Source organism: Triturus cristatus, chromosome 11 (genome assembly GCF_964204655.1).
Source record: "Triturus cristatus chromosome 11, aTriCri1.1, whole genome shotgun sequence".
Lineage (NCBI taxonomy): Eukaryota > Metazoa > Chordata > Amphibia > Caudata > Salamandridae > Triturus > Triturus cristatus.
In genome coordinates, this window is record NC_140594.1 from 860,452,808 (window position 1) to 860,480,473 (window position 27,666).

The 27,666-nt window shown below is 47.7% G+C and overlaps 1 protein-coding gene across 3 annotated transcripts in view; it reads right to left on the minus strand.

Moving 5' to 3' along the window:
* The window catches only part of GIGYF2 (GRB10 interacting GYF protein 2), a 1,663,629-nt gene that overhangs the window by 637,721 nt on the left and 998,242 nt on the right, over positions 1–27,666 (minus strand). For all 3 annotated transcript variants that reach the window (XM_085634698.1, XM_085634699.1, XM_085634697.1), the window contains exon 17: positions 20,224–20,331. In XM_085634698.1, the coding sequence (XP_085490824.1) occupies positions 20,224–20,331 (108 nt within the window). The remainder of the gene's footprint in view (positions 1–20,223; positions 20,332–27,666) is intronic.

The following is a 27,666-nucleotide window of genomic DNA, read 5'->3' on the forward strand; positions in this document are numbered from 1 at the left end:
GGATTGTAATAACCTACTGATCTATTGGGGTCGAAACGTCAAAATTTTTCCATCAAGCCAGCTTGAACAACAGAGATTCAGTACTGTGTTAATATTGGAAACCATGGCTACAAAGTTTTTGGGTGTAAATTGTGATTATTAGGTTGATGAATGAGCCACGTGCTTTCTAAGTGATGTATTGTTTTGATGCACACTACACATGTGAAGTCACTACCCCACCCTCACCTGAATCACAATCACCCCACCTTGTTTTTCCCCCTCGCATCCCCACCTAGGGACGTCACTGTATATAATAATATGTGAACATTGTCAATAATAGACCAATGCTCAGTGTGAATTAAACACTAGGAGCAACAAATACTTTATGTCTCAGCCTTGAATTTGTATTTATGTTGTGAAATATATATTGTTGGACCGTTTTCTGGGACCACTGTTCCTATGTACTATCCTTTACCCAGGTCCCAAGGCCTAATATTGGGTTTATCCTTCTTAGGTAACTACCTCCGGATAGAAACACTGATGATCCACTAGGCATTGAGGGCCGAGTTCGTCCGCCCTGACATTCAGATAACGTAGTAGATGTTGAACCACCAGGGAAAGATGCAGTGCCTCTTGACATAGGGTCCACCACCCCACCCGGTTTGTTGTAGTACCACAAGGCAGTGGCATTGCCCATTAACACTTGAAACAGTTTTCCCTTAATTGAAAATAGGCAATGCCAAGTGAAACGCTCAGAGCTCCAGCAAGTTGATGTGGATTCCAGATTCCACCAGAGACCTCTGATCTCCACCTCTCCATCCCAGGAGTAATGCATCCGTCACTACTGCGTGGTCTGGTTGGGGAGGAGAGGGGTTTGCCTCTGACCCAAGCGTGGTCCGTTAGCCAACCCTGCAGGTCCTGTGAAGTCCTCTATGAAATCTTTACCATGTCGAGTAGAATTGTTTAAATCTATTAGCTATCTCTACTTCATCAGTGAGGTCGCCCTCTTCCGATCTGATTGCCGTAATTAAGGTTTTATCACTTTTGGCTTTCAACAGGTTAGCCAGAACTGATCCCGGTCTGTCCCCCTCTCCGTATACACATGCTGTAGCGTATTTCCCCGGGTGTTTCACTTCACTATCCGCTACCTCCTGGTACTCCTCCAATAACTGTTTCATTACTTCCGCAGGCTCCCCATCTGCCCCAGACGCCTGTTGTGACTCCAACTCACCTATTTGGCGCTCCAGAGCCTACAGTCTCTGGCGGATGTTGCAGAGTATCCCTGAGTGTTTAGCCATGGCAACCCCCCTAATATATACCTTGAAGGCCTCCCATACCGTCTGGAAACTTTTTACCGTCCCAATATTTTTAGCGAAAAATGTTTTGATGGCTTCAGCCATCGTTTCTTTGAAAAGAGGGTCTAGCAATGAATAAGGGGGGAAATCGCCATGTAAATGGAGTGGAGTGGTGTGGCTCACTGGTTAGAGGCAGCAGACCCGGAAGCAGAGGATGGTCTGGGACCAGGGTTCAAATCCCGACGCGGCAGGGTCGTGGACCAGGGCCAGCGGACTCGATAATTCTCACTTCGGTGCCTACTCTAACCAGGGATCACACTCAGCAACTCTGGGCATCAGCTTGCCTCATCTCCACAACGGCCCCCCACATTCGCTGGGGATGCCTGGTTCCACCTTGGAGATACCCTGGAGGGACCATCTCACAGGGATAGCCAGGACGGGTTCCCCAGCGGTCTACAGCGCCACGACGCCTCAGGGCAGCAGTGCGCTTTACAAGACACATACATTGTCTTCTTGGGGGTGGACAAGACCACAAGGAGCGGGGAGTGGTCCGACAGTGTGCGTGGTAGAACCGGACATGCACGTATTTGTGGGATAAGTGGTATTCATGCCGGCCAAAAGTCTATTCGAGTGTGAAGATTATAATAGGCAGAGTAGTGTGTGAAACCTCCTTCTAGCGGATGAAGTTCCCTCCAAACTTCTTTGAGGCCTTGACTAATCAGTACCCTTTCCATAGCTCTGACTGCTGATACCGGCCTCCTGACTGGCCCCCCTGATCTATCTAAGCTTGGGTTCCTTACAAAGTTAAAATCCCCTTCACCAGAGCATGCGTGTCATCTCACATCCGCTCACTGTGTCAGCTAACGCAGCAAAGAACTCGGGCAGTCGTAGTTAGGGCTGTATACATTAACCAGTAGAAGATCCAGTCCTCGCCCCTGACATCTGGAGATTATGAACCTCCCACCCACGTCTGCCATCAGTAGTTGTAGTGTGTAGTCGGATCTAGGTTTCACCCATGTCATTACCCCTCTAGCATGTGAAGTTAATCCTGCCGCGTTGATAATACCCTCAATGCCCCTGGAACGCATCATTGGACTTTGCAGAGGGAGGTGCGTCTCCTGCAACAGGGCCACATCTATCTTATGTCTATTTAGATATTGAATTACTTTTCGCAGTTTGCGATGGTCATTCAGGCCCCTCACGTTCCACGATAGCGTCCTGAGGGAGTCTAGTGATCTCTGGTCAACGATTGCTCCTGACATAGCGTTGCTTTCTATTATGCTTCGCAGAGCACCCTAAAGCCTGTGACTGACATTTATACTGTACCTCTTGAAACAACATCTCTAACCTCCCCAACCTAGAAAACAAAAACAGAATCCCAATCCTACCCTCCCACAGCAGACCACTCGGTCGTGCATCGTTCCTATCAGTGACCTCCCACACCACCCCCCTTCCCTCCCCCAACTGGGTAAATTGTCATGGTGTTTGTCACTTGCGGGCGGAGGTCGCTCTGTGTGCAACAAATAAAATGAAAAACGCTGAGACCAGCATGCATCTGTCCCACGCCCCCCATCCGCTATTCATTCTTCTTCCACCAAACCACTAGTCATATCTATACTTGCCATGGTACTAGTACACACCCCACCGGTTCAACCCAGCCAGCAAAATGCAATGTCCCGTTCATCTTCCCTGACCAATGCATCAGCTGCCGTGTGGTACCTAGATACCCGACACCTGTCCATATACCTAACCGGTGCAAATAACATGGCCACAGCTGTGCACCGTGGTGAGTCAATAGGTTTCTATCCCTCTGCCCCCCCCCCCCAGCCCCAGGATACTTATCAGCAGTTCACGATAAGGCGGGACTCAGTCTTGCTCCTCCAGCGAACTCCCAGCTGCTTCATTCAAGAGCTGACTCTCCAAACTCAGTCGTTGCTCCTTGCTCCAGTCCTTAATCGCTTTTTGCAGCTGCTTCGGATCCACAAAAATGTGAGAGCGCCCCTGTCTGTTAACCCGTAGCTTAGCTGGGTACAGCATTACATAGTCGACACCCAAATCCCGTAGTTGTTCTTTTCATAGGGATAAATTGTCGGCGAGCCTCTTGCACTCGGGCAGTGAAGTCCAGGAACAGCGAGATGTTTGATCCTTCATAGGTCAGTGTCTGTTTGTCCCTCGCCGTACGAAGGGCTACATCTCTGTAGCTTAGCAACTTAGCGATGATTGGGCGGGGCGGGGCTCCCGGCGACGGTCTGGGCCCCACGGAGCGATGTGCCCGTTCCACCACGAACATATTCGAAAACACTTCAGCGCCCAGAAGATCGACCAGCAGTTTCTCCACAAAATGCTCCATGTTGCCCATTTGCGTCGTCTCCGGCAGTCCAGTTATCCGCAGATTACAGCGTCTCGAGCGGGCCTCCAAATCCTCCGTCTTGTCCTGTAGTACCCGCGTAATCCTCTCCAGCTGTTTGTGGTCGGCATTCAAATTTGTCTGTGCCTCCTCGATTTCCGCTATCCGCCGTTCGGACATATCTAGTCTCTCCGCATGATTATCCAGCCTCTCCCCCATCCTATCCATCCGGTAGGAGAGGACGTCGTTCTTCGTGCCCAGGGATGTGATACTGTTCTGCAGTCCCTTTTCCATTGATAACAGGCTACAAAGATCCGGCTCTTCATCCGTAGGCGGTGGGGTCCGAGTAGTCGCACGTGAGGTCGAGTACTGCGACTGAGCGCTTTTGTTAAAGGTGAGTTTGGGTTGGGTCTGGTCTGTTCTGCCCATTGTCATCCTTAGGCTAGAGGGGGCGATCCAAGACAGCCATGAGTTTCCACTTCAGGAACAGGCAAGCAAGGACGAGGCCGCCAACCCCCTCTCGAATAGCTATGGCGTCACCCCAGACCAGGAGTCGACACGCGGTGGGCATCGGGAGGTGTGCTGTTCTGCTTCCTAGGTGAGCTAACGCTAGTCTCATATTGTCTCCTGCACAGAAATATCACTCACCGCTATTACTGCAGCCCGGCCGTATCCACTCCTGGAGACCCCACCACTGGCGGACGGTCACTTCTGAGGGCGCCGCTCCCAACAGGGCGGAGTTAGCTCCCAGTGTTATTCCCACCGCTCTCCTGAGGTCTGCTGTGTCCGCTCGCTGTAGAGGCCTCTTCATTGAAAGCAGCGCGAGTTGCTCCTATCCAGTCGTGGCCCCGCCTTCCCTCTAGTCTGCTGGCCTTTACCTGCGCCTCTCGATGGTCTGTCTTCTCTGCCGGAATACAGCCTCAGCTGTACTGTGGATGTAGTGCCACTACACCTCCACTAACTGCAGCAAACCGACTGTTTGCAGTTCTGCATTCCACAGGGCCCTGGCTGTGCTCCACCGCTCCACACTCCAGCTTTCCCACGCGCATAGGCGCCTGTTAGGGCTTTCCCGGGCTTATCTCTAGGGCTTAGGGTGCTCACATTCCCCCTGATGGGCCGCTAGATGGGCGCGTTGCAATTCCTCAAGGTTTGCCCATATAACTCGAGTGGAAGTCAGGCGTGCCCTGCCCTCACCGACCTCTCGCGTGTGGGTGCCTCCGTAACTCGTCTCCCCTGCTGCGGACAGCCGTGATTGCACAAGTCACGCTCCAATGGTCCTGAGCACGCCGGGGGAGAGAAGGGTGTTGAAGCTCCCCTCGATGCTCCTCCTTTAACGCTGCAACTTCCTTGGTCCTATTGCAGAGGGAGTCTCAGGCCCCCCCCCTCGCACGCTCCGCAGGTCCGCCGGAACCCCCCCTCGCACGCTCAAAGAGTCGGGCAAGTCCAGGCAGCGCGGTGGATCGGCTCTTCCTGCCCAGCACTCCCACACACACAGTGACGCTGCTCCGCCCCGTGCGCACTTCAGTTCGGGGATTCGCATCCTGGCACTTCACCCACTCTCATGCTCCGTAACTTCAGTCAGGGGGGTCCAGAGAGGCCAGGGTCTCGTCCGCAGGGTGCGGCGGTATTCCGGTTCACAAATATGTATTTGTGTTTCTTTGGAAGGTGAGAATTGTGTGGATAAATCAAGGAACGTCGATCGGCGTGGAGGAGCTCTAGGCTCAGGCGGCCATTCCCGATTCGAGCCAAGCTCCGCCCCCCTCTCTTCTGGAGCTTTTCCCTGATGCACCATTGGGTGAAACTTTTCCATTTTGCTACATAACACTTCCGTGTGGTGGGTCTCCTTGCCTCCCGCTGCACCGCCAGCGTGCTCTCTGGGAGCTTTAGGTGCGCGAACTCTAAGTCTTCAGGAGTCAAGCTGTTAGGCTGAGGCTCTCTGGTTCTGGGTGGAGCACCCTTCCGTTTTGCATCGGGAGCTTGTGAGGTGGCCCCTGTGCCATTTCCACTATTTGTGAGATCCAGGACTGCCTGGCCCACTGTGGTGCTACCAGAATCTGCGTCATGTTGCTGATTCTGAACTTGCTGAGTACCTTGTGCATCAGCAGTATGGGGGAAAAGCGTAGGCAAATGTCTTCGACCAGCTTATCCATAGGGCATTTCCTTGGGATTGCTGACCTGGCTGTCTGGATGCGAAGTATTGGCATTTTGCATTCTGGTGTGTTACAAACAGGTCTATTTGTGGGGTCCCCCTACTTCTTGAATAGCTTTTGTTTTTCCTGTGGATTGAGCTCCCACTCGTGAGATGCTGATGTCTGTCCGCTGAGTCTGTCTGCTTCCACATTGTCCTTCTCTGGTAGATATATCGCCAGGAGGTCTATTTGCAGTGGGATGGTCCATCTCCATATCTCCTGCGCCAGCCTTGATAGCGCCACTGATTGTGTTCCTCCCTGCTTGTTGATGTAGAACATCGTTGTGGTGTTGTCTGTCTGTATTAACACTCCTTGCCCGTACAGCTGTTTCTGGAAGGCTTTTAGGGCAAGGAAAACTGTCTTTAGTTCTAGGTAGTTGATGTGTTTGATCGCATCTGTTTGTGTCCACAAACACCTCACTTTGAGCCGGTTAATGTGCGCTCCCCACCCCATTTGGGAGGCCTCTGTTGTGATGATCACTATTGGAGTTGGTGGTGTAAATGGCTTTCCACTTATGTTCTCTTTGTTCCACCACGCTATCTCCTCTTGCACTGCGTGCGTTACAACCACTAGATCTTCCGAATTCCCTGTTGCCTGTGACCATTGTTGTTGGAGCCATTCCTGGAATGGTCTCATGTGGAGTCGTATATATTGGGGACTAGGTGTATGCAGGACACCATCATCCCCATGAGCTTGCTCACTGTCCTCGCTTGCCCCTTCCGGTATTGACGTGTCTCCTTTAGCAGGGCGAAGGTTCTCTTCTCGCTGGGGAACACCCTGCCTTAAATGGTGCTGATCTGTGCGCCCAGAAAGATCTTCACCTGTTCTGGTTCTATCGAGGACATTCCCCAAAGTATCGAAAAACCTAGTTCTGTCAGCGTGTGCGTGATCCGCTGAGCATGTAGTCTGCATTGGTTGTAGGAGTTCGCCTTTACCAGCCAGTCGTCGAGGTAGGGATATACATGCATTCCCTGCCTCCGTAGGTGCGCCGCTACCGCTGCTAGGCATTTTGTTAAGACCCTTGGTGCAGATTTCAGTTCAAAGGCTAAAGCCGTGAACCGGTAGTGCGCTTTGTTGATGGCAAACCTCAGTAGAGGTTTGTGTTTTTGGTTCATGGGAATGTGTAGGTAGGCATCCTTGAGGTCTATAGTGGACATAAAATACCCGTCCCTTATTTGCGGTATAACTTCCTGTAGGGACATTTTCAATTTTTGCCTTTTTATGCATTTGTTTAGGAACCGTAGGTCTAGGATGGGTCTTAACGTTTCGTCCACTTTTGGTACGAGGAAGTAGTTGGAGTACACTCCCTTGTTTCTTTTCTTGTACGACACTGTTTATATTGCCTCCTTGTGGAGGAGTTCTTGTGCCTCCTGCAGGAGTAGCAAGAGCTCTCTTGTTGAGCACGTTTTGTTGGTTGGCCTCCTGTTTGGTGGCCTTTTTTCCAGTTCTATACAGTAGCCGAACTGTATGATGTTGAGTATCCATTTGTCCTTTATCTTCTTCCACTCCTGGAAGAAGTGTTTTCAGCCTGCCTCCTATCAGTGTTACATATTCGATGATTTCTCCTTTGTGTGTGTCTAATTGCTTTTTGAGTCTTTTGTTGTGCCGCCCCTCTAGAGAGATGTTGTCTGGGTGGGCACCTTTGGTACAGCGGAGTCACTTGGAGGCAGGTTGTTATCACCCTCTTCTCATTTGTCCCCGTCCGTTCGATCGCCCCCGAAAGGACTGGCCCCTCGGTTAGAACTGCCAGCTTTGCTGTTGCTGACCTTGCTGCTGCGCCTGTTTGTTTCCTTGATAAGTTTGCTGGAAGGCCTGGTGTGATGCTCCCGGTTGGCTTCCTCCTCTGCCGCCCGGTCTCCTTGAGGGTGTGCCCCTTCTCATCCCTCTGAACTGCAGTGCTCCCATGGACCTTGCAGTTTCATTATCCTTTTTGAGCTGTGTCAGCTTCTCGTCAACTGGTGTCCCAAACAGTTGTTCCCCGTTGAAGGGTGTGTTCAGAATATTGTTCTAGACTTCCGTTTTGAAACCGGAGATCCTCAGCCAGGCATGCCTCCTCTCCGTTACTCCAATCATCATAAGCCTGCTGGATGTGTCTGCCGCATCCAGGGTCGACTTTAGGCAGGTGTTGGCCATGTCTTTGCCTTCCTCCACCAGGTGCGTTGCCCTCTTCTGGTATTGTTCTGGGAGATGTTTGAGCAGCTGCCCGACCTCCTCCCAATGTTGGTACGCGTGCCTGTTTATTAGGGCATTGGAGCCCGCAATGCGCCAGTGAACTGCCGCATTCCTCTCTACTTTCCTCCCCATGAGGTGTATTCTCTTACTCTTTGTCTGGAGGTGGCCCTGAGTTTGTGGGAATGTTGGCCCTCTTCCTGGCTGTTGACGTTATAATGGAGTCAGCTGGTACGGATCCATGGATATATGCTGGGTCCTTCGAGGAATGCTTGTATTTTTTCTCTGTTCTAGGGATGACAGATCTGCAGGCTGCTGGCTCCTTGAAAGCCTCCCTGCCCTGGTCCAGCACACTTGGGAGCATGGGTAGGAATTGGCTCCTAGTTTGAGTGGGGAGCAGAGTCTCCAAGAGGAAACAATCTTTAGGTTTCTCTTCCTCTAATTTAACCCCATATGTTGCTGCAGCGTTCTTGATGACCACGTTGTAGATGCCATTGTCGTCTGGCGGTGAAGGCCTCGACGGATATGACTCTACGCCCTCCTCCGGGCTTTTGGCGTCAAGATCCTGCCATTCCAGGTCCTGCGCCTCCGAGGATGTCGAGTCCAAGTATGTTCGCTGATCGCCCTCACCTTCTCCTTCGTAACAATACAGGCCCTCTTCGTCCTGTTGCTCTGCTGGTTCAGGAGTTTTCAGCAGGTCGGCGGCGCCGAACTCCTCTTCGACTTCTGTTTCGACTACCGTCGAGGGCTTCGTAGGGATGGTGTATTTGCTCATCCATTCGTCGAAGTCCTTTTTCCTCTGGAGGATACTGTCCATTTCGGCCTCGAGCCTTCTCTTCTTCTTCTCCATTTCAGCCGCTTGTTCGGCATCGAGAGTTTCGGCGCTTCTCTTTGAGGTCGTCGATGTGGGCGTCTAAGTCGCCATCAGCTCTTTTTCCTTCGGCGTCGTGCGCATCTTTTCGGGACCGTGCTTCGACGACCTAGGCTTTTCTAGAGCTTTCGCCGGCTGGGAGTCCTTTTCGAAGGATCCGCTGGGCTGTTTGTCCGTGGACACAGCTGTGGTCAAGTGCTTCGACGCCAGTGCTCCTTTCGAGGACTTTGGCTCAGTTTTTCGATAGTGTGTCGGGACTTTAAGGGTCGAAGTCTCACTTATCTCCTTTGTCGACTTCTTATCGGTCTCTGTGATCGTGTAGTCCTCTGGTCCCTCGGCGATGTTGTCCTCTTCTCCGCTGGAGAGGCCCAAGTCCCGGAGCGACGGGGGTTGCCCTTGCCCCTGCATGGTGTAGTTCGCTATCCTCTGTCTCTCCCTCACTCGGAGGGTCTTGGGGGTGAATGCCGAGCATGCATTGCAATCCTTGCTTTCGTGGTCGATTGGAAGGCAGAGGTTGCAGACTGGGTGCTGGTCCTTCTGCGCGTACTTGTGGTGGCAAGTACGGCAAAATTTGAATGGGTTTTGTCCATTCCTGCGCTCAGGGGGCCCCCTGTGTGCGCATTCTCCGTTGGGCGTCGAAGTTTTTTATCTTTCTCACCCTCTTCGTCGTCCCAGCTCTGTGTTCCTGGTCGTGTGTTGAAAAACTCCAACTTTTGGCATTTTCTGCTTGATTTTCCTCTTCTCTTTTCCAAAAAATTCTGGAACTCCTCGGTGACGATCCAGACCCAACGGCGGAAAAAAGAATCTGAAGATGTCGCCCAAAGGTGGGAGCTTCCGGAGGAAGCACGCTGATGTCACGGGAGGACACCAAATGGTGGGACGTCGACGCCCACCTGGGACATGAAAAAAAAAAAAAAATGAAAAAATACTACAATTCCAGACCCAACTACTAGACGGTGGAATAATGCACAGCATAGTGAATACAGAAACATTCACGCTGCAAAACGAGCGACGCAGAGGTTGCCGAGACTGCACTGTCTAGCAGCTGAGGTATGGCTGGCGAGGCTAAAAGCCCCTTCCAAAGCCACGAAAGGGGCAAAAGATAGACTGGGGACGAGTGGCCCCTATAGGCCCAAGGACTTGGCCGAAGTCCAGGAGTCCTGAAAGCACTCCAGCGCCATGTCTACCTGGTCTTCGAAGAGGGGTGCCATCAAAGGGCATGTTCATGAAAGAGGTGGGGACATGCCCTGAAAAGCCAGAAGTCCCCAACCAGACGTGGCGTCTAACAGTCATTGAAATTGCAATTGCTCTGCAGTGAGTCGGTCATGCTGAGCCCACAATCTCTCCCATCTGACACCACTCGGGAGAGGATGGCCGGGCCTCCTCCGAAGTCTGTGGCAGCACCTGCGCAACAGTTTCCCACAAAGTGTGGAAATAAAGACCCAGTAAGCACAAGCTGTTCGCCGCCCGCAATGCAAGGCTGGAGGAAGAAAAACATTTCTTACCCCTGTGGAAATATGGATTTTTATGGTCGGTCATGTCCCCTATCTTGGACCCCAACGGTTTCATGTATAAATCACAAGTACATGTATGTTCCCTCCAGTTCCAGTTATGAAGACGCAAACACATGTGCGTCCACCGTCAGCATGTCCTCTTTCAGATCCGCCATGAATGGGCCGGATATTCTATTCCTAAGTATGAAAGGCCACCGGCTTTATATGGTTCATTTATCCCATTTTACAGTCCAGGCGAGTAGGCCCTGATTCTGCCATTAAGCCTTTTTCTGCCTTCTGCCTCTGAAAGCTCCAGTCTGAGCCTGCATCTGTGACCATGAACTTTGTCTTACTCCCTGCGCGGCTAACGGTGTCTGACTCGGCCTGTCTGCCTGCCAAAAACTGTATTTCACCTTCAAGATTATCTGCTCTGCTCCGCTCCTCATCCGATGCATTCCTGTCTAGTAGTTTAGGTAAACATTCCTCCAGCTACCGTGCAAAGGACCAGGCCTCGCTGCCCTCATGCAAGTAATTCATAGCCCTGTTACCATGGAATATTCCTACCCCCTCGCATCTAGTGTAGACACTTAGACGCTTGTACACGCACTAACAGTCAGTATAGTCAGTATAGAATAAGATTCTATCCTAAGAGACCTCTCTTTTTGGATAACACAGTTCTTTAAACATAGGATATTAGATATGATTTGGGATTAGGTTGACATAACCCCAGACTTTTGTCTCCACATGTAGAGCTAAATGTCAAGTCCCTTTCACCCTCTAGTTACACGTCAATCACACGTCATGCTGCTGCGCGCGCATCTCTGCCAAGTATTTTTGCTGACATTACGAAATTCTTTCATGGAACCACCCATTTATGACATCATATCTAATGACGTTCTTTAGTTACGCCTAGTTACACCCATTTTAGTTACGTATGTATGCATTTATCTCTGATATCAACTGTTACGCCTCCTGCATCTGTTTCACTGTAATGCCTTTTCTATAAAAATGATTACCTGTCAATAATGTATTGCTCCTTCCTTCCTGAACTCTCGTGGTGATGGAATAGAAGGCCCATAATTCGAATTATGTTCCTTTGTATAGGAATAAAGCCCGTTCCGAACCTCTAATACCACGGATTCTGCCTCTTATTTTACTGAGCTATTGTTATAGATTTTCCGCATCAAATTAAGTACCGGTAATTACATTATTTACCACATGAATGGCGCCCGAACAGGGACACTTTCTCATCTCACGCGCCGGCGGTGCGTTGCAGGCCCGGTCTCCTGTCACAGCTGGACGGACAACAACGCGTACCCACAGGATTTCCTGTATCTCCCTCCTGCCGAGCGGGGGTAACTGAGGCTGCGATCAACACCCAGACGAGGCGGTGAGAAGTGCGAAGTATCCCGACCAGAGCCTAGCTGAGAGAGCAAGATCCGAGGTATACAGAGGCCCACCAGGTTCCGAAGTTCCGAAGTTTCGAGTCGAGTCCGGTCCGAGTCCGAGTCCAGTTCAGTTCAGTTCAGTTCCGAGGCCTTCCGTTCCGAGCTACCCGGTGAGTACCATTGTCGGGGAGGCGTTCTGACGTGCACATAGTTTGTGCCGGTCAAGACGGGTTTGGGTACACAAATCCGGTCTGCACTGTTTCAGCAGTGTATCTGTACTGTTTAGCAGTATATCTAGTATGTCTAGTATATAATTCAGAATTACCTAGTTAGTGTCGAGTATCATACTTAGTGACTAGTTCCCTAAATGGCCATCATTGTTGTTCATTAAATGTTAAATGTTTTAAATATGTTCCGCATATTGTGGTGTGAATGACTGTTCATTATTGTGTTTTGTTGTATTAAACGTGTTCAGAATTAGGTATCAGATCAGTTTTCAATATGCCACTCTTTTCGAAATTAAGACAGATCAAAACTAGAAAAGGGGTACTCGAAGAAGCTGTTCCCATTCCTCCTAGGGACACTCCAGGGTACTTCATGTATCATAAACATGGCCTAGACGCCATATTATTTCTTGATTTATGGGTAGACTACACCAAGGAATTACCAGAAAGTCAGAGGTGGCCCGCAGCTGGGACCTGGGATGCAGATTGCATCATGAAAGTAGAGGAAGAATTATGGAAAAAGAAAGCTAGACAATCACAGAAAGATGCCATTGAATTATGGCGTAAAGAATCGTATAGACGTACAGAAAAAGCACGTAGACAGGAAGAGAAGAGTAAGGAGAATTCAGATAAAGTCCGAGAGAATCTATTAATTGAAGAAGGTACCCGAGCAAAAGCAGAACAAGTAGACAGACAAAGAAATGCCCTTAGGAATGGTATGTATCCTCTTCTGGCCGAAGGGTTACCTAAGGCTACTCTGGAGATACCAAAAGACTTGCCACCCCCATTGTTTCCAATAAAAGCACATCCCAAAGGGCATCCCAGAACCGCAGAAGATGTTTTCCTTTCCTCTTATTTAGACGACGCAGCTCCCGAGTATGCTAATACTGCACCACATAGACCGCCTGCCGAGGGGGTTCAACGCCAAGACCTTCCGTCTGTACCTCCGCAACAACAAATTCCGACACAAGTTCCGGCGAGCACATCTGTTTCTACAACTGTACCCACACCTATGGTTGCTATATCACGTTCAACGAATCCTTTCACACCCAGCACCCCAGGCGGTGCTACAGGAGGCAGCCACATCGACTGTCCTCCCTTGGACTCAAGAACATACACACGCCTTTGAAAGTTTAAAGAAAGCTTTATGTCAAGCACCTGTCCTAGCAACACCATGTTACAGTAAACAGTTTACACTCTTTGTTACAGAACGCGAAGGTACTGCCTTGTCAGTACTCACACAGGAACAAGCAGGATCACACAAACCATGTGCTTATTTTTCTAGTACATTAGATCCCGTAGCTCAGGCTCTGCCTACGTGCCTGAAATCAGTGGCAGCGACAGCTTTAGCAATCAGACAAAGCGATGCCATAGTGTTAGGACATCAATTGACAGTACAAGTACCACACGCAGTAGAGGTTCTCTTGAACCGCACGCAAACACAACACTTGACTATAGCGAGACTCACCGGTTATGAACTGACATTGTTTCAGCCACACATAGAAATCAGACGTTGTAGTACATTGAATCCTGCCACACTTTTGCCAGTAAACGGAACAGACCCACTAGCACATGATTGTATTGAAGTTATTACTATCACGACGAAACCCAGACAAGACTTGACAGACGTCCCATTGTTAAACCCAGACCTGACGTTGTATGTAGATGGTTCATGTATGAGAACAAGTACAGGAGAGCTAGTGGCCGCGTATGCAGTCACAACAGACACTGAAATTATTGAAACAAATTGTATCGACACCTTGTCAGCTCAAGCAGCAGAGCTCATCGCTCTGACACAAGCCTGTATTCAAGCCACAAATAAGAAAGTCAACATATACACTGATTCACGTTATGCATTCGGAGTTGTACATGACTTCGGCGTGCTGTGGCGAGAGAGAGGTTATTTAACTTCTCACGGTGCCCACATTCAGCACGGACCCCTCATTCATGCCTTATTAGATGCAATACATCTACCCACTGCAATATCAATTATGAAATGTAAAGCTCATACGAAAGTTACTGATATCATTTCCCAAGGCAATGATCTAGCTGACAGAACAGCTAAACAGACTGCTCAAACGCACACATCTGACATGACAAAGACAATAGTTCCTACACCAACACACTGCATGATGGTTAAGGATCCCGCTCTTGACGTAACTGACATACAGACACATGCTACACCAGAAGAAATAAAGAAATGGACTGAATTAGGAGGGATCCAAACCGATCAGGGATGGATGACGAAGGAAAAATCTATATGGTTTCTTCCCGACTCAATGGTCCAAGTTATCATTAATACAATACATAGTCCAGCCCACCTAGGAGAAAAAGCTATGCTAGACAGCATTCAACACATTTGGTTCAACAAACATTTACGAGCAGCAGCTAAACAAAAAGTTCGTACCTGTATGATCTGTTGTCAGTTTAACCCAGGTAAAAGCATTCCTGTAGAACAGGGTGGATTTCAGCCTCCTGATCACCCTTTTGAAGACCTCCAGATGGATTATATCCAGATGGAACGATGGCGAGGATTCAAATATGTTCTTGTAGTTGTTTGTGCTCTTTCCCGTTGGACAGAGGCATACCCGGTTTCAGATTACACTGCCCCGACTACTGCCAAACAGTTGGTTCGAGAATTCTTCCCACGGTACGGTTTACCACGTGCTGTCTACTCAGATAACGGCCAGCCGTTCTCATCCGAACTAATGAAACACGTTTCACTTTTGTTAGGCTATCAATGGAGATTTCACTGTGTCCGACACCCCGAGGCAGCAGGTCTCGTGGAACGACATAATCAAACTCTGAAAATTAGATTGTCCAAAATATGTAGAGAGAAAGGTGTCGACTGGGTAGTAGCCTTACCAGTTGCACTCTTTTACATGAGAATGGTAGCACATTCTCGAACAGGGCTATCCCCTTATGAGGTGATCTTCGGTAGACCACCAAATATGTGGGGGACGCCTATACCTCGTAAAATCACTGACGTTGACTGTAATATGCTGACAGATTACCTGGCTTCCTTGATGTCTGCACTACAATCTTGTCGTTCACAGGTAGCTGCAGCCTTTCCCGACAACACCGAGGTGAAACCCCATGACGTAGTTCCCGGGGACTTGGTGTTAGTGCGGAATTTTGACCGGAAGACTCAGCTGGATCCGAGGTGGAAATCGCCTCAACTCGTACTGCTCACCACGAGGACAGCCGTGAAGATCGAAGGTCGCAAAGGCTGGATACATTCGAGTCATATCAAGAAATTTCATGGACTACCATCCGATATAGAGACTAAACCCTGTGTTTCTTCAAAGACAGACTCAAAGCTCCCTTTGGTTGAGCAAACAAACTCAGAACTATACAGACTAAAATTGAGGTCCAGTCAGTCAGACAATTTGATTGTTTAAGTCCTCTCCAAGGTGAATCGGTTGAATTTGTCTCTGACATGTATCCTCTGGACCGGAATAGAGAAAGAAATAATCAAATGAAGTTGAAAAAACATGCGTACTGTAAATCACTGCGTAGTCATTGCACAGTGACGTTATTAATTTTGTTTTTCTTATGTCTTTTAATAATCGCTGCAAGTATATTGTTGCACACGTATTATCCTATTTTTAAACATGTTTACAATGTTACTGCTGAACATTCTTTTAGTGAATTACCCCCGCATGAGTTGTCATATAGATTTGCGCTGCGCAACAACACTTTTATTAGTATGTTACATCATTCCCATCAGACTAGCAATGCTACAAATTGTTGGATATGTGGCCGACTCCCTCCCTATCAGAACTATAAGGGAATTCTGCCTCTCTTTCCATATCCATTCACACACAATGGCTCCTGTGGAGCATGGTTTAGTTTAATTAATTCCTTAGATACAAACTCAGCAGTTTATCAAGACAACTGGGTATGGGGAAACCTGAACTTAGTTTTGCTTAAAGTCTGCTACCCTAACAAGGAGGGACTTCCCAAAGGAACAGGAACTGATCTAGAAAATGAAGTATATGGATTAGGTAATTTTACACTTAACCTCATGATCCTGAACGTTGAATCTGAAGCTACACCAATCTTGTCCGCCATGTCCGTATTCCCAGTTAAAGGGGAACTATGCATAAGAAAGAATGGCTCCATACACATGGGCCATAGTAAATGCACCACTGTGATACAATTCAGTGATCAAGGCAAGTCTACATTTAGAGCTTCTCGTCATTCCTACTTTATATGTGGACAGACCGCATATATACGCCTACCTTTAGATTGGGATGGTACCTGTTACATAGCATTCCTTCTACCACCTGTTTTCCTAGCTCCTCCTGATTATCATAGAAATACTCATTTAGTACACAATAGACAGCAGAGAGATCTCCCAATAGTCGATTACACTGAAACAGCATGGGAAAAATACACAGACTTCAATAAAGGTTTCTTTCCCTATATAGGTACAGTCACTAATAGTAAGTTGATACGTAGATTAACCAGAACCCTTGAAGCAGTAGTGAACGAAACTATTTCCGCCTTAGGCAATTTAACAGAAGAGCAGTCTGCTATGCGGATTGTTGTGCTTCAAAATCGTCTTGTCCTTGACGTCATCCTGGCCGATAGGGGCGGAGCTTGTAGGGTCATCGGATCAAGTTGTTGCATTTTCATACCAGAAAATTCACCGTCAGTATATAAAGCCATAACCCGCCTTCATAAGATTGTAAGCCAGATACACCAGAGTCCAGGCACCTGGACTTGGTCCAGTTGGTTCTGGGGCGTGTTGTCAGCCTGGGGATGGAGAATGCTCTCCTTCCTAGGTATTGGCTTTCTCATACTATTCAGTTGCTGCTTAGGTCTACAATGTGGGCCAGCGATTTGTGGTCTATGTGCCACCTCGTGTATCCCACATCCAAGTTTTCGTTCAAGATCCCGGAAGAAGAAAGAAGAACAAATGATGTTATATGAACAGATCGATGGATTGATGAAGATTGATATCTCCTAAGGGCAAGTAGGGGACAAGGAGGGAATGTGGAAATATGGATTTTTATGGTCGGTCATGTCCCCTATCTTGGACCCCAACGGTTTCATGTATAAATCACAAGTACATGTATGTTCCCTCCAGTTCCAGTTATGAAGACGCAAACACATGTGCGTCCACCGTCAGCATGTCCTCTTTCAGATCCGCCATGAATGGGCCGGATATTCTATTCCTAAGTATGAAAGGCCACCGGCTTTATATGGTTCATTTATCCCATTTTACAGTCCAGGCGAGTAGGCCCTGATTCTGCCATTAAGCCTTTTTCTGCCTTCTGCCTCTGAAAGCTCCAGTCTGAGCCTGCATCTGTGACTATGAACTTTGTCTTACTCCCTGCGCGGCTAACGGTGTCTGACTCGGCCTGTCTGCCTGCCAAAAACTGTATTTCACCTTCAAGATTATCTGCTCTGCTCCGCTCCTCATCCGATGCATTCCTGTCTAGTAGTTTAGGTAAACATTCCTCCAGCTACCGTGCAAAGGACCAGGCCTCGCTGCCCTCATGCAAGTAATTCATAGCCCTGTTACCATGGAATATTCCTACCCCCTCGCATCTAGTGTAGACACTTAGACGCTTGTACACGCACTAACAGTCAGTATAGTCAGTATAGAATAAGATTCTATCCTAAGAGACCTCTCTTTTTGGATAACACAGTTCTTTAAACATAGGATATTAGATATGATTTGGGATTAGGTTGACATAACCCCAGACTTTTGTCTCCACATGTAGAGCTAAATGTCAAGTCCCTTTCACCCTCTAGTTACACGTCAATCACACGTCATGCTGCTGCGCGCGCATCTCTGCCAAGTATTTTTGCTGACATTACGAAATTCTTTCATGGAACCACCCATTTATGACATCATATCTAATGACGTTCTTTAGTTACGCCTAGTTACACCCATTTTAGTTACGTATGTATGCATTTATCTCTGATATCAACTGTTACGCCTCCTGCATCTGTTTCACTGTAATGCCTTTTCTATAAAAATGATTACCTGTCAATAATGTATTGCTCCTTCCTTCCTGAACTCTCGTGGTGATGGAATAGAAGGCCCATAATTCGAATTATGTTCCTTTGTATAGGAATAAAGCCCGTTCCGAACCTCTAATACCACGGATTCTGCCTCTTATTTTACTGAGCTATTGTTATAGATTTTCCGCATCAAATTAAGTACCGGTAATTAAATTATTTACCACACCCCAACTATCCATACTCTTGGATTCCCTATCCGGAGGTGGAGGCTTGGACCTCCAAGCTCTCAGATGTAGGGTGGTTGGTGAGGAAAGATCAGTCACCGGGCGCAGAGTGATGGCGACCAGGTGCCTAGTAGGACATCAATTAAGGCCTTGCTGAAAGGCAACAAGGGTTCCGATGAAGAGACGCCCGGCCGCAGGGCCTCGGTTAAGATGCTCATCATGACTGCCACAGAAGGGAGCCTAAGATCCAGGACCTCATCTGCCCTTCGCACCACCATAGAGTACGATGCTCCCTCCTTCTTAGCCACGGTAGGGGGAGAAAGCAGGCCAGAATCTAGAGAGGTATCCAGTCCACTGGCCTCACCCAATTCCTCACTCCAGTCCATGTCATTGTGAAGCTGGTCTCGTAAGGAGTCCAGCGACCCCACTCTAATATTCCTCCATTCATAGCCCTGCTGAATAGAGTTGAGGTTCTATTGACGTGGGTAGGCACCGATCAGGGTCTGGATCATCAGGGATAAGAGTGGCGCGGGTGCCGCCAGTGGGCGTATGCGGCGCTGGGGAGGGTAGCAAAGGTACAACCACCGTCGGTCCAAATGCATCACCGGATTAATTGGTGGGAGGCATTGGCGCCAGAGCAGCCAGCACGGAACCAGATGAAGACCCCTCTGAGCCTCCGGGGCCCGAAGGCACGGAGGTAGGGTCATTCCGTCTAAATGGGAGGCACATGGCGTCATACAACTCCTTGAGCGAGGCCGGGGTAGCTCCGGCTCCCAGGAAGTTTGGGAAGCACAGAGCCAACCAAGGCACAGGTTCCGAGGAACGAGGCATAGAACGCAGAGGCTTCTCCGTTACGTCAGATGGGGAGAAGTCAAAGCATGCTTCGACTTTTTATGTTTCCCGTGCTTCTTACCTGATCGACTTGAAGACGGCGAGTGGGAGGACGAAGACTTTGGGCTCCTGGAATGGTGCACAGACCTTCCTCTCGACCGGGACCATGAACGAGACCTCTGGGGCGAATGAGCCGGTGTCGGGCAGCAAGCAGCTTTAAGAACCATTCACTCAAAGCTTTCAGAGCCACGGCCCAGCAGTTGAAGCATGAATTGGAATCGTGGTCTCACTCCAGAAACCAAAGACAAACCAAGTGTGGCTCTGTCACCAACATGGCACGTGGCAGGCGCCACACAGCTTGAATCCAGAAGTCTTCTTGGACCTGCTGAAAACCTACACAACGTTTGCAAAATGTTCAAAAAGGCTTGTTAAAAAGTGACAGAGGTTAGCTCTCTTCACAGCTCTGCGCTGGCCGGCACAGAAAAAAAAGCTGACTTCAGAGTACCAAGGTACCCATATAAGGGGCATGGACATCCCAACTGTGGAGACGATGCCAAGCGGAGCCGAGCGATGCCACCTACCGGCTTACAAGGATATAGTTCGGAGAAAAATCTTCAGGATCCAGTTTGACGCCTGGGAAATTCAAAGGTAAGGAATTTGTGGTTCGTTGCCTATCAGATAAAAAATAAATCATAAAATATTTCATTGATGTCAGCAGTGGAAAGATACAAATCATGCATTCGATATGATGGGGAGGCAGCAACACTCCAAGGACAAATCAAAAACAAGAATAGGTGGAGAAGCCATCAAATCAGGACAATCAAACTGTCATAAAGAAGTAAACCATCCAGCTGTGGGCTCAATCACAGCCCACTCTTCATATAACAATATACACAGCAGATCTTAGAAAAAACTCAGCTAAAGCAGTCTAATTGTGACCTACAAACTAAACTTTTTTTTACAAATAAATAATTGTACATGAGGGTGCTATGGTAGAGTTTTGGAATAATGTTCCTGACACAGAGTTATCCAAAGCACTTAAGCGTAAATATGTTGTCCAAGAACAATATACTACTTGCATAAGTAAAACAGTCCCATTCCATAACTGCACCCACTAATGTGAATCATTTTCTCTTATTTAAGAGATGAGGAAGCTAGCGAGTGTCTTGGGGTACTCTAGCACTTCTTCAGGAAACAAACTGTAGATAATTACTTGCCGTTTGTTACTTCTTACCTCATCTTTAGAGTCTGGAACTGCTGTAGAAGAACAGCTAACTGTTGCTGCTGCTGTGAAGAAAGGGCTGTCTTCTGCTGCTCTGCCAACAGCTGGGCATAACGCTGTCTACAGGGGGAGAAATCCAGTCAGATAAGCAAACATTCAGACCTAACTTTATGCAAACTAAATATTGGACTTTAACTATTTTTCAGCCAACCCAGATTGAGGCAAATTACACAGACCAAATATACACTCTGTTATGCCTTCTAATAAATCTCCACGTTTATGCTGAAATAGCAGTCCTCTCTAGCCATCAACCTACTAACATTACCATTAAACTTTTACTATCCAGTAACTTTTTATATAATCAGTCACTATAGTTTGTCTATATATTGACATACTAACACTCAGGCTAATTCTAGACCTTAAATATTGGTTTAGCACCTCACACCCACAACTAAAACCCCAGTCCATGCAACAATCCTTCCAAACACAAAGTTAAATTATAGAGGTAACAAATTTCTATTTTTTAAAACCAAATTCACCTCCATAAAATAATCAGGACACTACACAAACCCATATCCAACATCTAGAAAATTCTCATTAAACAAACCTGCAGATCAAACTTAACAGTAATACCACAAGAAGAACTCAAATACACTAACATACATCTAATGTCCCAATCTCACATTAATCCAACAATCACATTGCTACTCAAACCCACAGTAGCAATGGATTTGCATCAGTTTTCTGAATGATATTTCTAATTGACTCTGTTTTATTTGTGGAATAGCTGTACTCTTAGGCAATGTGACAAAATTAAGTGAATTTCTGCTCACATTTATATGTAAGTCCAGGACGAACTTTGGTAGGTACTCAAGGTGAGGCCTTAACACCACATTCCTTCTTTGAAATGTTACACCTGTAGGTTGCTCACAATGCATACTGATGAGTGGGAGGCAAACTGCCATATTGTAAGACATGCAGTCAAAGAATGTGACACTTGTGTCAAACAGTTGGATCTGTCCATGGAAAATCCAATTACCAAGAAACTACAATACGAGTGAATAAATGCGAGCATAAAAGTACTGTGTAGTGTATTCCTACCTAACACACCCTACACCCTGGTCTTGCCCAGTGTGGGTGATTGGCCAAATCCCCGCCAGGGTAGTCTGTAGAGAAGGACATTCGTGTTGGTACACAGAAATCAGATGAGCTGGAATTACAACATGTGGTAGCCTCGCAGTGTCAGCTGAGTTGTCCTCTGTCTAAACAAGGAAGTGGTTCTGTATCTATAACAATAGAACCCGTGTGGCCATATCGCAACACCTGTCAAGCCGCAATTGTTTATTCTAGTTGGATAGTGTTCTCGCATACAGGACAACAACATAAATAACTTTTGTGCAGTGAACTTTATCCCTTTTACTGCATGTTCAAGGTGTCATGATAGTGTGCATATGAAGTGAAAATGTAAGCAATGCGGTTAGAGAGAATGTTACCCTGCATGGTCTTGCATGCAAATTATGTTATAAGTCATTGTGTGTAAAAGAGAAGGTAACTTAAGAAACGTGAGTATGTAAATGACAGCGTTTTTAACTTGGTCTATCCTGACCATGTGACACCCACTCCTTGGAAATAAATCGGTGAAAGATATCCCTAGAGACAAATGCTAAAATAGAAGGGTGAAAAAATATACAACCCTACTTAAATCTAAAAAGCATTATGCTTCTTTAATAGTAAAGAGCATAGAGAATCCTTTACTTAAAACATTAAGATTAAAAGCTGGTAAAACAAAATTAAAAAGCAATTTAGCATAAAATAAAGACACTATAAAGAGTCCCACAGCTCAACACTGCCAGACTGTTTATGTATTCCGAGAAGGCAGATTAAATATTGCTGGTCCCAGTCTCCGCAGATTATGTTCCCAGAGGCACCTCTCTCATACTCCTAGAGATTAAGTGGTCGTAATCCTTCTATAATAAACATCCTGTGTAAAGAATGATCTACTCTTATGGATACCAAACCTTTGTCTCAATGTTTTCTTTTTACTTAATTTTTCTTAGTTTAATGTAGTGCCCTAACCACCCACCTACATACAAAGTTTACTCTTCTTGTGAACCAAAGGAGACCATTCCACTATCTATCTACTCCTGGATTACACCTTTGCCACTGGAACTTTTGACTACTTACGTTCTCAAAAGGTTGGGTCATATCCTGATCTATGGTACTATGCTGTTCTGGCATCTTCTGTAGTTTTGTTTCGTTTTCTTCACTGACTAGACTAAGATCCTTTTCACGAGTTTACCCATGGTGATTTTCTCAGGTCTTTCTAATACACCTTCCTAGGTTACATGTTGGGGGGTGGGGGGGGGGGGGGGGGGGGGCGGGGAATAAAAAATAAAAAAAATCGCACTACTTTTTGGATTCTACATGGGTGTCTTAAAGTTCTTCTTGGTCACCATTTTTTAACAGTGGTACTGGCGTAAGCATGTTCTTGTACTTATTTATAGCTGTCCCACTTCATCATCTTTTCACAAATGGTCAACTATTATCTTATGTTGATTTTCGGTGTTGAAACTTTTGCAGCCTTGAAAAAGCCACGAGGTGACAAAACACGTGTTGGCTGTTCATCCACAAAGAATACAACGTTGTATAGCATCTTAATGAGGAGTTTATCTATTGGATCATACGTCATAATAAACAGCGACCGTGCTCTTTACAATTCCTTATTGCTTGGTGTAAGAAAGTGGCTCGGTATATACTTTTCCCAAATAGGTACGGGGTGTACAGAGTCCACAGTCCCCAGAGGTTTGGCAGAGGCTAAAGTTAAATATAACCTAACTCTCTGAAGTGGTAGCTTGGTAAGCAGTAAGGCAGTATCAGAGGACAGTGTAATGCATTTGTTGCACACACTCAGTCAGCAAATGGTCTCACACCCTCAAGAACTGAACTCTAGGCCAATGGTTTTGTATAAAAATATATGGTTGTTTTATTTTTCAGGGTCAGTGCTGGGCCATTTTGACTCCGTTTTGTCTTGTACCCCGACACTCAGCCTGCAAGGGCAGTGTGTTTGTGTTAGGGTACAGGGCTTCTAAGGGTGGCCCAAGAAGTGCTGCAGCCCTTAGAGGCCTTCCCTGGTCACAAGGCCCTGGGTACCTAGGGTACCATTAACAGAGGCTGACATGTGGCCAGGGATGCCAATTTGGGTTTTAGGTTTTAGGAAAGGAACATAGGCCCTGGGCACCTGATTGACTGAGTGTGCCCTGGACTCCTGCCAAAGTGCATTCAGCAATTCAGCAAAACGTGGGGGCATACCATGCAAGAAAGATGGCACTTTCTCACACCCTGGCAGTGCAATATCTACTCCTACCTACTTCTCCATTTGCCCCTGAGCAAGTGACCAGGAGCCGAGCTCCCAGAGCCGCCAGGCCTGCTAGTCAGCAGCCACAAACCAAGGCCCCCCTGCCTCACATAGGATAACATTAGGCCAAACTCACTCTGCACCCGGCTACCCCTGTGCCGCTGAGGGTGTAACAACTGTATTTACCTGACCCTGGGTGACCCCTGAGTCTGTGCCCTGGACCTTAACTCTGCAAGTCGAGTACTTACCCAAAAGCAGATAACTCACTTTTCTTCCATAGGGTAACATTGACTGGCTTCTTCTGAAATTTCTTGTGTGTGTGGAGTTTCTAAACTTTAAAATATTCACCTAAAATCAACCGAGTAACAAAAACGGAAATACTCACCTGCTATTAGGAGAGATCCCAGTGCTGGATCTTGGTGCCCAGCACTGACCCTGAAAAGTACTCCCAACCGTACTTAGCGCCAACTGAATTTTCTCCCATAGGAAACCATTGACTGTTTTTCTGTGAAATTTCTTCTGTCGATTTTTGCAAACTACAAATATTCTTTAAAAATCGCACCAACTGTGAAAACGTAATTACTTACCTGTTTTAGATAGATGTCCCAGTACTGAGCCTAGGAGCCCAGCACCGGATTACAAAAGTAACGAGAACATACTTTACCCGTAACTCGAATTTTCTTCCATTGAAAACCATTGACTGTTTTTCTGTGAAATTTCTTTTAAGTGTCGATTTTGCAAACTTATAAATATTCCTTAAAAATCGCCTGTATAACTTAAACGCAGGTTCTCAACTGCTTACAGGTGATACACTAGTGCTGTATCCAGGATCCAACACTGACCTAGAAAAAGTAGTAACCATAACCCCACTTACCTGCTAAGTGAATTTCCTTCCATAGGATAACATTGGTAATTTGATCAGAAAAAGTTTCCAACTGTCAACTTTTAAAATAGCAAAATATTACTTAAAAATCACAACAGTAACTAACAAGTATTTATTCACTTATTTCAAAGAACTGTGCCAGGGCTGAATCTAGGACCCAGTCCTGGAGTTAGAAAAGTAATCCTGAGAGTAATCAATTGCATATAACTTAAAATTCCCATTGAGCTCAATAATTATTGTGTTTGAAATTGTGTTGCCTAATGCAACAGACTGTAACTACTGCATTCCAAGTCAATTGTATTGTGCAAAGTATATAACTAAAGCATCTCATTCTGAGAAAGTATATTTAGATACCTATTGTTGGTTCTAAAATAAAACAACCACATTTTTTTATACAAACCATTGGCCTGGAGTTCAGTTCTTGAGTGTGTGAGACCATTTGCTGACTGAGTGTGTACAACAAATGCTTTACACTGTCCTCTGATACTACCTTACTGCTCGATCAAGCTACCACTTTAGAGAGTAAGGTTATATCTAACTTTAGCCTCTGCCAAACCTCTGGGGACTGTTGACTCTGTACACACTGTACCTATTTGGGAACAGTATAGATAGAGCCACTTTCCTACACAGGGGCACTCGGGCGGCTGGGTGCAGGGTGCTTTTGAGCCTTCGGGCCCTCAATGGATTGCAATGGAGAAGCTCAAAAACGAACAAAGGCTGCAAGCTCGGGGACGAAGATTCTTCAGGTGTGACCATCACTTCGAGAGGTAAGTTGGGGAGTTGGAGGATAGGAAGGCAACCAGGAGTTGCGCACAGGGGGCCACAGGGCGCCGGGTGCAGGGGTGCCTTTTGGTGTAGGGAAATCTTACCCTCGGCTGGTCGCGGTTGGAGGGGTCCCTGGTTCTGAGGCTGCAGGCGTCGTCAGGAGCGTCGAGGTGGGTCCTTGGGTGCTGGATTCGGGTCACAGTCGCCGGGGGGACGTCCTCTGTGTCCTTGTCCACTCCAGCACAGGCCAGGCTTGGCGGGTGCAGAGTGTGCAGGGTTTGCGGTTCCTGGCTGATGCCAGGGGTCAGTTACTTGCTTTGAGCAGTACCACTGCTTGTGGGAGTCCCAGTTGCTTAGAGTCACAAGGTAGCCAGGTCCTCCGGGGTTTGTGAGGTTGCTGGCCACTGGAGATGGTGGGGTTTAGCAGGAGCAGGTTCGAGGGTCGACAGGCCGGTAGGGCTGGGGCCAAAACAGTTGGTGTCTTCCTCTTGTGAGCAGCTGCACGGCAGGTCTTCTTGTCTCTTGATCTTCTTTTCGGAATCTGGATCTGAGGAAGGAAGGTTCATGGTGCCCCTAAATACTAAATTTAGGGGAGTTACATGTAGATAAAGGGCAGGGACCAATGGGTCACTTCCCTGGGGTGGGTACACCCCTTATCCTGCCACTCTCCTGTGGGAGGGAGCAGTAGCCTAATCCTGATTGGGCAGGGTTCCCCATCTTCACGATGGCGAGAGCCCGGGGATGTGCTTGACCTCACCTCCCCCACCTGATGGGTGGGGTTGGCAGAGGCTGGCACACCCCCTTTCCACACTTCGCTTTTCCCGCCGGTCTTCCCGCCAGAGAGGGGGTCAGAACCGGTGGGGGCCAGTTGCTGAGTACAGCAAGTGGCCTGGAGAAGCTCACAAAGGTGGCATGCCTTTGAAGCTTCCCCTGCCCATCCTGGGGGAGTAGACCTAGCACCGTGCGCAGGATGTGCATTGTTGCAGGCCCAGGAGAGTGGATGGCTCTCTACCCAGGGGTCCAGCAACATGTCTGCTGTGTGGCAGCCTAGGCAGCCCCTTAGACAAGACATGGATTGTAGGTTAGGTTCAGGGGGCAACTCTAAGTTACCCTCTGTCTTGCATCTTACAGTAAATCCCACACTAATAATAATAATAATCTGACATTTGTAGAGCGCGCAGCTACCTACCAACGGAGGTGTCCCGGCGCTGTACTTATACCGCAGAGGAACCCATCCTGGCTTTCCCTGTGAAGTGTCCACTCCTGGGCACCCCCAAGGTGCAGCCAGGCATCCCCTGCGCTGTTGGGGCCGTTGTGGAGATTAAGCAAGCTATTGCCCAGAGTTGCAGAGTGGGACCCATGATTAGAATAGGCACCGAGGCGAGAAATATCAGGACCGAGGAAATTAAGCCCAAGACCCACCAAAGCAGGAATTGAACCCTGGTCCCGGGCCAGACCTCTGCATCAGGGTCTGCCGCTCCAACCATTGAGCCACACTTCTCCACACTGGCATCAGTGTGGGTTTACTGTGCTGAGAAGTTTGATACCAAACTTCTTAGTCTTCTGTGTAGCCATCATGGTGCTGTGGAGATTGTGTTGGCGACCTCCCAGCACCATATACTCTTAATGGCAGCACTGCTCTTACAGTGCCCAGGAATGGACCTGGGTACTGTAGGGGCACAGGGATCATGCACCTGTGTCCACACCACTGGCATAGGGCACTTAGCTAGAGGGGTGACTGAGGTATGCCAGGGCAGTGTGTGTTGTGGGCATGGCACACAGGGATGTGTGCCATGTCGACTCGGTTTTGTTCTGCACCAAGACACTCAGCCTGCAAAGGCAGTGTGTGTGTGTGTCAGGGTACAGGGCCTCTAAGGGTGGCACAATAAGTGCTGCTGCCCTTAGGGGCCTTCTCTGGTCACAAGGCCCTGGGTACCTAGGGTACCATTTACCAGGGGCTGACATGCGACCAGAGATGCCAATTGGGTTTTGGCTGCTAGGCAGTTTTTAAGGAAGGAACACAGGCCCTGGGCACCTGATTGGCAGGAGCCCAGGGCACAGCAAGGAAAAGTGCATCAGTTATGAGGCAAAAAGTGTGTGGGGGGGGGGGGGGGGTTACTGCAACAGAAACCCACTTCCTTAGACTTGGACAGTGCATATTTCTCACAATACTATCTTGGAGTGCTTTGGTTTACAAATAGTGTATGACTTGACACACAAGATTTTCCAGTCTGGCATTAAACACCTTTGGCATTAAGGTGGCCAAACCATTATAGCACCACCAAACTAGACATCATCAAGATGTCGTACAATGCCGTCCCCTGGCGTACAGAGGTACTGCTGAAAAATATCCAGATCCAGTCTGACACATGGGGAGAATCGAAAAGTTAAGGAATCTGCAGCTAGATGTCTATCAGATTGCTCCTTTTTCAGGAAGAAATTTGAGATGGTG